At 31.7% G+C, this 13419-nt stretch overlaps 1 protein-coding gene across 1 annotated transcript; it reads right to left on the reverse strand.

Moving 5' to 3' along the window:
- Window positions 1–6902: 6902 nt before the first annotated feature.
- Window positions 6903–11324, reverse strand: LOC106325279 (protein LIGHT-DEPENDENT SHORT HYPOCOTYLS 7-like). The gene is made up of 2 exons (XM_013763316.1): window positions 10526–11324; window positions 6903–6979 (listed from the first exon to the last, which is right to left on the reverse strand). Exon 1 carries the CDS (start codon window positions 11143–11145, stop codon window positions 10573–10575), a length of 573 nt encoding a protein of 190 aa, XP_013618770.1. The 5' UTR covers window positions 11146–11324; the 3' UTR covers window positions 6903–6979; window positions 10526–10572.
- Window positions 11325–13419: the final 2095 nt, after the last annotated feature.

A 13419-nucleotide genomic window follows, 5' to 3' on the forward strand; every position in this document is an offset into this window, starting at 1 on the left:
TATATATATATGTCATAAAAATTACCATCAAATCAGTTTTACTTATTTATTATTTTGTTTTTAATGAAAATACACTTTTTAAATAATTTAATTTAAAATAAAATTATATATTAATTTGCTGTATTCTAACAATTTGATTTAATTAATTAATTTGCTTTGGTGGATAACTTAAAAAGTTTTCATATGAATCGGAGAAAGCAAGCTTATGTTGTTATATTATATTTATTTGTGTATATAGAATCTATATATAATGCTAGTGTAATAAAGAAAGAACAATATTTTTTTGTAACTTCAAAAAGATACATTATTACAATTTGAAATTAATCAAAATTGAATAAAATGGTAATTAAATATTTTTAAATCTAATTGTTTTTTTATCTTGTTTAGTTGGACATGAAAAGAAATCGATAGGTTAAACAAATGTTTCAAAATTTGTTGTGTTATTGTTTTGTCTATAAATTACAAAATTTATTGAATTGATATATTAAATTATTGTACCCTTAAATAGTATTTTATTTAGACATTAGAGAACTATGTTTTGACTTGTTTTGTCAAAATTGTACAAAAATCTATGTTTTTTCATATTTGTCACGAAAATTTATATGTTAAATTTACTTTTACAAAATTCTTAACTTTGTCCGGAAAACAAAAATCTATGCTTTTTCATATTTGTCAATGTTCTCACACTTTCAAAGAATATATTAGCTTAGTCACTTACATTTTTTTTTTTACAAAACAAAGTATCGGAGTCTTGAAAGTTGAATTCATATTATTGTAACTGTACATAAGAGTTTGTGATTACATACTCAGTGATTCTTGTATATGTGTACAAGAAAGTTTCAATGGCTTAGTGGTAACTGTCCTATATTTATGTCATACTAACCTGAGTTCGATCCTTTCCTTTGCATTGATTTTTTCATTTTTTACGAAAAAAAGAAATGAGATGACGTTGCAACTTCGGGCTCTCTGATTGGTTGATTTTCCTATCCTACGTGGACACTCTATCCATGGCTTATATTTGCCTTTTAGTATTGTACTAGGATTTGGCCCGCCCTACGGGCTGGTTAGTAAACAATAAAATCCAATTAGTATATGTCAATTTTATTAATTATTTGAAAAAATCAAATGTATTTTAAATGAAAATTCATGTTATGTATTGGACAAATAATAGAGACAATTTTTTCTTTATACTTGTTTCATATCCTTTGTGATTGTTTTCTTTGGTTTTATTTTATTTTTGCTATGAGGTTTTATTTTATTTATGTAAGATTATATAATGATACATATGAATATGGCATTATATAAAACTTCTTATCATTTGATATTGTGACCATTTAGTATTTAATTTTATGTATGGCTATGTGTAGGTTGTTTCAGATCGTTTATCCATATTTATAAGCCAAAAGGAATTTTCTTGAGCAGTTCAACATTTTTTTATATTTAAAATCATTCTATTTTGGGCATCTCCTGTGTAAAATATACTACTGAGAGTAAATGCTGAAAATCTCTTTTGCTATATGAAACTCTAACGTATTTTAATTATGGGATATTCAAACACGTTTACAGATATTCATTGTACAGCTTACTTGACCAATTCCATTTTATTAAATTGAAGGATATGTTGTAATAATAGCACCCTTCGTAAACTTTTACTTTTTTTTTCCTATTTATAGTTAAAATATGAGTTCCGGACAATACTTATAAGGCAAATGATTAGTTTAAGAAATCTAATTTGTAAAGTCCTTTTTAGTAAAAATTGATCACCTCAAAAATCCTAAATGTGCAACTAAGTTTTCACAGCATATCAGTTTCATGAGTCTATAGGAATCATATGTGTGTTCTATTTGAAGAGTTATTTGTTTTAAGCGTCCCCTACGAATATTTATTTTTGAATTTCAAGATTTTTACAAAACTAAGCCATAAGTTTCACAGTGATGTTATTCAAATATGCAAATTTGAAATGTTTTATATTATTCCATTATGATACGAATCAGAATTATATTAGAAACCAAACCTCAGGCGAACAAAAAGTAAATGTTGCCACACAATAAAAGTTATAAAATGAATAAGATACAGGAGAAGAAAAAGTGAATCTGCCAAAGCTTCTAACTATACTCGTTTTTATAGCAGATTTCAAAACATAAGCATACTCATTTGTTCTGTTTCACATCACCTTAGGCTTTTTCTTCTTTTCGGCTTAAAACATTACCAGATTCTCTCATATTCATGACCTTCAGTTCCTCAAACAGTAACAACTATGCTAACAGTTAATGTTTTATGCATTGTGGTGATAGCGCAGACATGACTCCTGCAATCTCCAACCATCTTGTTGTCCACCACTATTCTACCTGTAAAAGTGAACGTGATCTATTTTCAGACTCATCCATATGTTGTGAGTTTCGTAACCTTGACTTACGTTAAGAGCGTCTGCTCGAGCGAGAGCGTGACCCTGGCATGTGCCTCTCCTCTCTTTCTCGATCAAAAGACCTCTTCATGTGGATAAATGATGATACCATCAACTTAAGAATGCAACAATCTTAAACCAGAAAATAACTACAACACATTATCAGTACCTGTCACGGTCTCGACTTTTGTAATGATCATTATCATCCATAAAGTCTCTCTCTCACGTTCCCTTTTCTCACTATATTCTCTGCTAAGGTGTCTATACAATTTCTCCCATTGTGGCGGTCGCATTCACTACCCTTTTCATCATGTCTCTATCTCTGGCCCTGCTCTTCACCCTTTCAATGTCGATCGTGATTCACGTCTGTCTTTTTGACGTCCCATTTTCTTATCTTCCTCACTTGCTATTGAAAATTCCGTTTCAAATTCATGAGATTCAAGCTCTGAAACAAATGGTAAAGGCTTCTTCAAAAGGTACATAAGGACCATAAGTAAAATATGACCTTTACATCATAGAATAATATATAAAAGCTCCCTCCAACACAAGGTCAAGGAAGCAAAACATACAAATGAATTAACCAATTCCCCGGCGATAAAAGAGTGTAAGAAAGTCAGCACATGCATTGTTGTTAGTGATCAATGATATCTTGTGGATGTTAAGAAATAGTAAAGCAAACCTGTGAGGAAGCTGATCAATGGAAATGGTTCCATCATCTTCTGAATGCTTTCCAGCTGCTGCCTGAAATCACCGAAAAAGAATAATAGTGTACTAATTATTCAGGGTTACAATACGGTTTTATATTTTTAGATAATCAAAGCAAACAATGACTAAAACCATAGCAGAACAGAGATATACATATTAACTTCCCACACTCACCTTGTGTACTTGGTGAAGAATATCTCCTCATGAGGTACAATGCCCAACTCTTAAGCTGTAAAAGGAAAAAAAGAAGATGAAGTTGCATTAAAACTGGTTTCTTATATAATAGTGATTGGAAGACTTATTTAACCTCTCGTTCCATTCAGGCTGAGAGAGATGGATTTGCCCTAAAACTTTAAATTTGAATGAATCCCCATAACCAGAGAATCTACATTGAGAGCATGAATGAATCTAACAAAAAGTTGGCGTAAACAAAACCTTGCTACGACATAATCCGATCCGAGAAGGAGAAGCATACGTATAATATATTACCTTGTGTTTGGTCTGTAGATTTAACAAAAGAATCTTCATCAGAAAAAGGGAAAAGAAAATTCTCATGCTTCAGATCTTTATGCATAACTCGAAGAGAGTGACAAGCTTTCAGCTAAGAAAATGAAATTGGGAATTAGCCATTATCAAAGGATTTGGGAGACAAATTTCAGGATCAATGATATCATAGAATAGAGTTATTTGGTGAGGAGGACTCTCAGGAGGCATATATATATACTCAATCAGAATACTTATGAGAGCAGTGAAGATACATTCAAGAGCATGTAGTGAAATCCTTGATTGAATGCCTTAACTACGAAATGTTACCTCGTCACGCTGATGTGGAGTGGATGCGTAACGGCGGCGGTTTTGGATGTGTAACGAAGATTGGAAGAAGATGAAAGGAGACGATTGATTCGATGACGATTTTAGAAGATTAGGGTATGTCTGGTTTTTAGAAGATCAGGTTTTTAACCTGAGCCGTATATGAGGTGCTAAAAGTTGATTTCGGAAGATTTAAGAGCCCAAACGCAGGAATTTTTAAAGAATTGGCTAAGTAGAGATGACATGGCATATTTAAATCTCTGGATTAGATGATTTTCTTTGCAGACGTGGATAGCCTCTCCTTTGAGCTTATTCCCCTTTTATTACTTGTTTGATATTGATATGCTTAATGAAAAATTATCAAAAATTATAGATTGATTTGGGATTATTATTATATCTCGAACAATTTTGAAATCCAAACTCATACCAAGAACCACATAGCTGAACAGACTTTAGTATTACTAGATTTTTTAACCGCACTATGCGTGGATAAGATATTATATGTATTTCTCAATTCTAAAAAATTATGTATAATATTGTATTACATTATTTAAAGAATATAAAATAAGACTACATAACATAAATATATTTTTAAAATTTTCTTTGTGGATATCATTATGTTGTTTGATTGTTGTACTTGATTCACATATTTGCATAGTTATTTGTGATAGATGAATAAGTATATTTTTATTATCAATAAATAATATATAATTATTATATAATATATAAAAAATGAAATTACTTACTAAATGGATGTGCAGATGTGTTATCTAATTCAGCTTTACAAAGTACTACTCATAGTTCATATATCATTTATGTTCATCCTATTTTTTTGTTCATCATTTCTTAATCATTTTGAAATAATTGATTCTAATTAATAATAAACTTTTGGCTGGCAAAAAAAAAATCAAATTTGTCTAAGTATCGCTTAAATATTTTATTAATATTTTCTAAGAAGCTTTCAAGTGATATCATAGTTTAATTTTTATTAGTTTTTTTTTGTTAATTTTTAGAGTTTTTTGTATTTAAGATTTTTTTCCATATTAAACTTCTATTTCTCTTACAGAATATATATGTATAGATATATATGTCATAAAAATTACCATCAAATCAGTTTTACTTATTTATTATTTTGTTTTTAATGAAAATACATTTTTTAAATAATTTAATTTAAAATAAAATTATATATTAATTTGCTGTATTCTAACAAGTTGATTGATTTAGTTAATTTGCTTTGGTGGATAACTTAAAAAGTTTTCATATGAATCGGGGAAAGCGAACTTATATTGTTATATTATATTTTTTGTGTATATAATATATATATATAATGCTATAGTGTAATGAAGAAAGAACATTGTTTTTTTTGTAACTTCAAAAAGATACATTATTACAATTTGAAATTAACTAATAACACAAAAACAGTTTTAAAATCACTACTGCAGCCCCAGCAACCATCGGCATATCCTGTCTGTAACCACCATAAAGACAAACAACAACGCCAGTTACCAAAAAAAAGGGAACCAACTTGGCATAGGAATGAAAGAGAACAAAGCATAGAAGAATCATTCTTAAATTCTTCCGCAGACCCACAGTTAGTTAGATCAATCTCCAAACAGTTTAGGATTAACTGTGGTCACCAACATCACATAGTGAATTTTATCCCCTGATTTCAAGAGGCCCCTAAAGGTTGATGCAGTCTCATACCACAAAATAAGTACACAGTTACGTCCATGTCGTGGAAACAATAAGTAGACAGTTTCAACAAATCATAAAAACAAATCCCAACAATGAACTAATCAACTATCAAGTAGTAGGTTGGAGTCATGTTCCAGGCAAAAACTAACCTAAACAACACAATATAAATCTAAACCAAGATGCTAGACTACTTGAGATCATAAATAGAAAGGACAACCTGAATCCGTGCTCTCGACTTTGTCTGCATGTTCTTGATAGTCTTCCCGGCCAATGATCACACCAACCTGCCGAAGATGGATTAGGTATCACTTAAAAATGGCCAGGCAGAACAATTACCAGGGAATACCATCATTTGGAACTTTGATATATATTTGTTCTGGGCCCCTCTTACAAAAAGGGCAGGTATACCTTCTCCTTCAGACTAAGATTGCAGCAGGAAAAAAAAAATGTTACGTCGGACAGTAAAAACAAAAATTGTCAATTAAATAGAAACAAAGATAATTTATAACCTGAGCTATAACTTCACTGATAAGCTTCTCTGCTTTCTCAATAGAAGCAAGATTCCCAATTATCTCCACCGGTCTTAGTGCTGAATTTAGATCAGCCTCTGCATCCCTCCCAATTTAGATTTTGACACCAGAACTGAGCTGAAGATTTCTTACTATCTCCCCATCTTTACCGATAAGCGTGCCAACCTGTGAAGTATGTGGAGAAAATAAATAAGTGGATATATAACCCCGTAAGATTCATTCACACAAGAGTCAAAAGAGAAAACTATACTGAACAACCTTTAAACTCGGGACTTCTATCTTGTGAGTTGTGGAATGGGTATCACCAACCTCCTTATGAGAACTGCCCCCATTAACGTCTTTACTTCTGTCGCCACCCTCTTCAAGAGAACCACCGCCGTCGGCTTCCCTAGATTACATAACAAACAGATGGAGACACGAGCCAAGACGTTGATGATGAGGATGGGAATGCTGCGGCGTCTTCTTGAAACATCTCATTAAACAGATCTTGTACCTGTTCAAAACTGTCCCCTGAATTATTCTCATGCCAAAATCAACATCTCAAATATCAAACAATCAGTCATGTCTAATAATAAACCAAAGGGAAAAACTAATGCAGAGTCTTACACTATGCAGAGATTCATCATGGCCGCCATCTCGTTCAAGAAATCTCCAATTCCCTATAAACCAAAAATGATTCATCACCACATAGTTCATAAAGAAGACATGTCAAGAAACATTGCACTATCTTTTAGCAAAAAGAAAAAAAAAAAATTTACGTTTTGGTCAGCTTTATCATCATCACTATCATAAGCTCCAACATCATACACGAACCTCTTGTTGGAGTCAGATGTAACTATGTTCCCACAACAAATAGAAAAAGAAAACCTTAATCAGACACATAAACAATACTTTTATAATAAAAAAGTACACAGATCAAAGAAATAACAAAAGATCCTATGTATCCAATAATAAACTCCCGTTTGTTTCCGTGATAAAATAATTTAGAAGACAAAGATGAAGAAAAAGAGAGTATAAGCCTCTTGGATAACCTGGAAATTTCTTCTTTACTTCATCTACACAGTTTCTTCTACAAATTTAGACAGAAGAGACATATGAGGCAGAGCTAGACAATCGATTAAGATGGGGGAGATGTAGAGTTAGCAGTAGATTCACGATTCACTACTCCATGGAAACCAAAAGGGCTATTTATGTTTCTCAGAGGAGACTGAACCGATTGAGAGATGAAGATAACCAAAAAACAGGCTTGGCATCGAAGAGGATGATAATGTTTGATCGGTACGGAGAAAGAGACACCGGATTGGCCGGTACATTTGATCGGCTCAGCGGAGGAGGCTCCGTCAGTTCCGTTTGATTGCTTCGAGATAAAACCACCAGGAACAGTGGAACTACGGTTGGAATTCATCGCAAATTTCGATCGTGATAGCAAATTTCGATCGTGATAGTGTAGACTATCTTGAGCAAGATAGAGATATAAAGAAAATCAGAGGGAGAGATGCAAAAAGAACCCATAAATGAAGGATTCATTGCACATAGATGGAGTGTTTCGTTGAGAAAATGAATCGTCCAAGAACGAAGAGAAGAAACAGAGAAGGCATCGTGGGAGAGAAAGCTTGTTACGGTTTCCAAAGGATGGGCTAACTGGGCCTGAAAACTGAACAAAAAATAAAATAAAAAATTGAAGCCCAAAATACCCAATCCCATCGGTGACATGGCGAAAACCAGCGATCCTATTGGTCGATTTTCTAGTCCGACGTGGAGGACCTCCCTGATGAGGATATTCTCGTTTTAGTTATTGTATGTATGATATGTGCTCCCTCCATTTTTAATAAAAGTTGTTATAGGTTTATTCGCACTGATTAATAAAAAAACATCATTAACTATCTATTTAGGATCTGACTAGTTTTTCCGCTACCCGCAAACACAGATTTTGTGGTAGGTAGTGGTTGTCGGCGTTTTATAACAATCACACAAAACGCTATAAACCGCTTTACACCGCTTCAAACCTCTCAAAAATCAAAAACTGGTTCCAGCTAGCGTTTGCAGAAGAGTATTTTTTTTAGTTGGTTACAACTATCATTTGCGGTTGCGGGCATTTTTTTTTGTAAAAATTATTGAAATATCTAAATAAATAATTTTAAATATTTTTTATAAAAATGATATAATATAAATTCTAATATATATATATAAAAGTTTAATACTTATGATTTATAAATATAATTTTTATATTTATTATAATAATATGATTTGTAAATATAAATTTTATATTTATTATTTTACATTAGGTTTTAAAATTATCATTTTGTAATTAAACTTTCTGTCTATTAAATAATTTTTTATTAATTGATTTTTGCATATGTGGATAAAACAGTCAAAAATGACCCGCTAATGTAACAATTTTCAAACGTTGTGCCAGTTATACGAAACACTTAATAACGTTTGAAATTGTAACCACTTGCAAACTCCTGCGCCCACAACCGCTAGAAAAACTAACCAATAGAAAAATAGATTACAAAATATAAGAAGTCAACGTAATTTGAAAACTTTTTTTCTAAAACGTAATGTATTTAGAAAAAAAAAAGAGAGAGAGTAGTTTATACTATAATAACATTGATTATTTGTTTTTTCCTGTGCACAAAAAAAAATTATTTAACTTTTCCTTTTTGTTTAATAATCTCATATTCTGGCTGATCAAAGTGCACACATAGACTTGTATGACTTGTATGACTTGCCTATAGTGTTGTAGTCGATTTTCAAAATGTCATCACTAAATATAATAGCCGTCAGAAATCCAGTATGTATTACGTTGGTGGTCATGGACAATATCTAGGTTTTTCAATAGTTCATTTGTGATGTTAAGTCGCTGAATAATTTTGGTAGTAGCTTAATGCAAACATCTATCTTGCAACGATCAAGTGACTCCAAAATCAAATAAAAGATAAATTAATACAGAGGAATCAATTTTTGGTCATATCAAGCTTCTCTGTATATAGGATTAGATCAGGCAAATACAGCTTAACAATCAGGAATGCACTCATTTGTAAGCACAAGAGACCAAGCCTTATTTATCTCTTGGAGATTTCTCCTGGAACCAAGAGTACCGTCAACTCAAGTCCTATTATGAAGAGATCTTACTATTGGACAATTAACTCAAAATTAATTGTTTAGCTCTTACTATTAGAAACTGAACTCAAAATTAAATGATTGATACAGAAGATATATAATTGTACCTTAAGAAAATGCATCAAGTTCATTTCTATTCCTGTTTCACAAATCTGATCAAATAAGAAGTCTACATATGATCAATATCTGATTTTTAGGCTCTGTTTAGTCTACTTTGAAACGCCTTAGAGCATGCGCAACGGTGAAACTCATTGGAGTCCTTAGCGACAAGGGCATTTCGGATTAATCCTGGATATTTTGGATTTTTATTTTCAAAAAAAAAAAAAGATGACCATTCACGGACCGCCACATAGTCGTGGGGACCCGTAAATAGTGCAAAAATTCACTAAGAAAGAATCCTTATTTAGGAATTTTAAGGTTGAATCCTTATCTTTTGGTGGGGTCCACTGATTATTTAATTATTATTTTTTCTAAGGACTCCTACTTAATGATTTCCGTTGCCCATGCTCTTAATCGACGAGCGTGGCTCTTGTTTCTATATCACTTAACATATAACAGAAGCATACTTGCATATATACATGTTTAGTACCAAAAAAGCATACTACAATATCACTGTCAACAAAAGAAGTCTATAAATCATATATAAGATATACGTTTATCTATCTTTAATTTAATTTCTATATCTTTATATAAATACATAACGAGAAACTCACACATTTATGAAACCGAACAAAGAACCCACCACAAGAAACTAACTTACCCAGAACAAGCCATCAGATATGTAAATGGTACTTCATTTGATAATTAGATTGATGGAACAGATGTATGTATGAATACGTTCATAAATACAAGCTTACACTACACCTACCGAAGCCGAGCCTAGCTAGGGTTTCTCGCGTATGTGTGTGTATACTTTCTAGGGTTTCCCATGTAGTAAAAATGAACAAAATATACATCACATCATTCACATGTTATGTCTTTGATTAATAGTTTATTATCACTAAGTATTTATATGTAAACAAATTTCAGGCAATTCACTTGTTGTATATAAATGATATTAGCTTCATGTTAGTATATAAATGATATTAGCTTAAGCATTAGTCATGTTCATTTAGTGTATGGCTTGTGTGTAAACTAAAGTCTGCAAGCTTACTGTTGAGATCTATTTCAAATACATATGTAGAATTGCAGATTGAAACGTGATAAGTAATTGAAAACTAATACTAGATATTAAATATAAGGTGGTATAAATGCTTACCATTAATTAATTCCATATTTTTTTATTATATGTTTTTTGTTTGCTTGCTAAGATGGCAAGTTGGAGCTACTAGTCCCTGCAGTACCATCTTCAACATCATGGTCACTCCTCATAGGATTCCTCTTCTTCTTCTTCTTCCTTTTCTTGTAAGGGACTCCTCTTGCCTTCGCCTGTGAATCTCTCACTTCTTTAAGAAAAACCCTAATTCCACCGCCGGCAAACGGGTTTCTCTCCGGCAACCCTCCGTTCTCCTCATAGGCTGCTCGCAGCCGTCCGATCAAAGCATCTAAACTCCCCCACGCTTGCTTTAAAGGACAGTTACACTGTCCCGAGGGCTCAACTTGTCCGAAGAACACGCATCCATGTGCATGAACCTTTGTCTTTCCAAACTGGTCAAGATATTGGAGGAAGTCTAGGATGTGATTTGAGCCACACTGTGAGACGTGAACCGGTGGCTGCTGGTTACGAAGGTATTGACAAAAGGTGTTCCAGTCTCTCTTTTTCTGTGACTCGTACCGGCTTAACGCTGGCGGGTTAGGAGGTGATTGTGGTTGTTGCGGCTGAGATTGAGACGGTGACTCTTCGGCGATGTCTTTGCCTTTGTTGCTAGGACTAGCCATGGATTTGGATCGGCTCTTATTGTTTTCTCGATCTATGATGATCACTACATCATTTTTTCTTCTTTTTAGTCTTTTAGGTCTTCGAAGGAGGAGAAGAGAGGAATCTAGAGCAACTATGTCAATGCTAGTGGGGGAGAACTTTAGAAAAATTTCTACACTAGTTAGAAATACTCTTATTATATTCTCATGTAAATTATTTGATGGGACTATATATTATATACACGGATACACACGTAGCATCAAATCAACAAAGGGTAAAAGGCTTTAAAAGCTAGAGTTATATACTATTTTTTGTCAGCAAAATATAATGTTTCTATAAATAATCAACATCAAATAAATCTTAATTTAAACATAAAGTGAATGATATTATTTCAGACCAAACAAACGTAGAACATAGATGTATATATGAATTAACAAAGTAAAATGCAAATTATGTTGATGATGTTTTGGAATATCAGGTTAATTAATTAGTGATAGATGAGGGAGACAGGAGATAAGACCCACGAGAATGCTTTAGTTCTTTCTTTTTCTATAGGTAGACCTATCAGATAATCTTCTCAATCCTTTAATCTGTACGATTAGCATTTAAGTATTGTTAACTATTTACTTTATTTTAATTTTGGATGCCATTAGAATTATAATTATGTTTCCATTCAGCTTAGCAATCATTGTCATCGATAGAATATTAGAAATTGACCCGCACTGTGGGTATATTTTCTATTTAAATAATTTCCATTTTGTTTATATAACAAACTAATTTTTAAAATTATGTATAACTTGATATTGTATATTGTGGGCGTGGACATAAAAACCGAGAACCAAAAACCAAACAGAAACTGAACAAAACAAACGAACCCGAAACCGAACCGATGTTCAAAAATAACCAAGCGTTTTCTATATTTCTATAATTGAAAAACCGAAACCGAACCGGACCCGAACCGAGAACCGAATGGATACCCGAAAATATGAAATACAATTTATATACATAAAAATATTAAGTATTTATAGTATTAAAATTAACAAATATTCTAAAAATATTACGTATAAACCAAATTACCCAAATATATTTTATCCAAATTTTTTTAAATTTTCCGATTTACCCTAAAGAACAGAATTACCAGAATAATTTTATCCAAAATATTAAAATTTATCTGAATTACCCGATATTTTAATCTAAAAACCTGAAAAAGATGTTTTTGTACCATCGAATATCTAAAACTAACCGAAAAATTGGAACCGAACCGGAACCGAATTGGAACCAAAATTTTATTGGATATTAGTCGGTTCTTATAATTGTTACCCGAACCGAACTGAAAACCAAAATAATCGAACCGAATCCGAACCGAATTTCATAGTTAACCGAATGGTTCCTATATCTCTAGAACCAAAAAAACTAAACCGGAACCGAACAAAAAATTCAACACCCACACCTAATATATTGGGTAATTCTAATAGAAATGTTGTTGAATATTTTTATTTTATAATTGCTTTGATTATTGTTTATATGTAAAATAGTTAAAGATTTTATTTACAATTAAAGATTGATATTTTGTGACTGAAATTAATTAGACTTACGTTAAGTTATGGGGAATGACATTGACTTTTGAAATTTTTTTCGGAACGTAATGGTGATTGTGTGTAGATTTTAGGCGTTAATACATATTCCTAATTTATAATTTTACTAGTGGTTGGCCGCCCTACGGGCGGGTGAGTTTACAATAAAACTATTTTATATTAAAATATATTTTATTTATTGATTAAAAAAATATTTTAATTTTTTTGGAAATAAAAATTAACTTTAAATTGTATTAATAAATATTATATGTTTTAACTTTAAATTGTGAAAAACAGCTCTTCACATTTTTCACGCGGAGTGTCGGTTAATTATAACACAAAGTTTAATATTTGTTAGAAGATAACAATTTTTATTGTCAATTAACATTTGAATGTATGATCTGACAATTTCATTTCATATATTTCATTGCTTTTGATGTCGTTGCCATTTGTCCACAAGAGAGAGTTGTAATTGGATAAGTGTGAAAGCTTTTAAGCTTAACTTATATTTTTGACCATTTGGATTAGTACGGTGTATATCACATATTGTTATTTTTTGGTAAATGTAAGTCTGAATAATACTTTGAAAGCAGACAGAGAATATATATGTATTATTTGAAACAAACATATAATTTGAGTCGTCTGAAAAAATCCCCCAATCTAAATGATTTTTAAGTGAAAGTGTAAAAAAGAATTATGTAAATATTCTTTTGAGCTTAT

Source organism: Brassica oleracea, chromosome C2 (genome assembly GCF_000695525.1).
Source record: "Brassica oleracea var. oleracea cultivar TO1000 chromosome C2, BOL, whole genome shotgun sequence".
In the NCBI taxonomy this organism is placed as follows: domain Eukaryota; kingdom Viridiplantae; phylum Streptophyta; class Magnoliopsida; order Brassicales; family Brassicaceae; genus Brassica; species Brassica oleracea.

Excerpts from the sequence above, each read along its gene's own strand:
- LOC106325279 (XM_013763316.1), bottom strand. The coding sequence starts at position 11,145 with ATGGCTAGTCCTAGCAACAAAGGCAAAGACATCGCCGAAGAGTCACCG.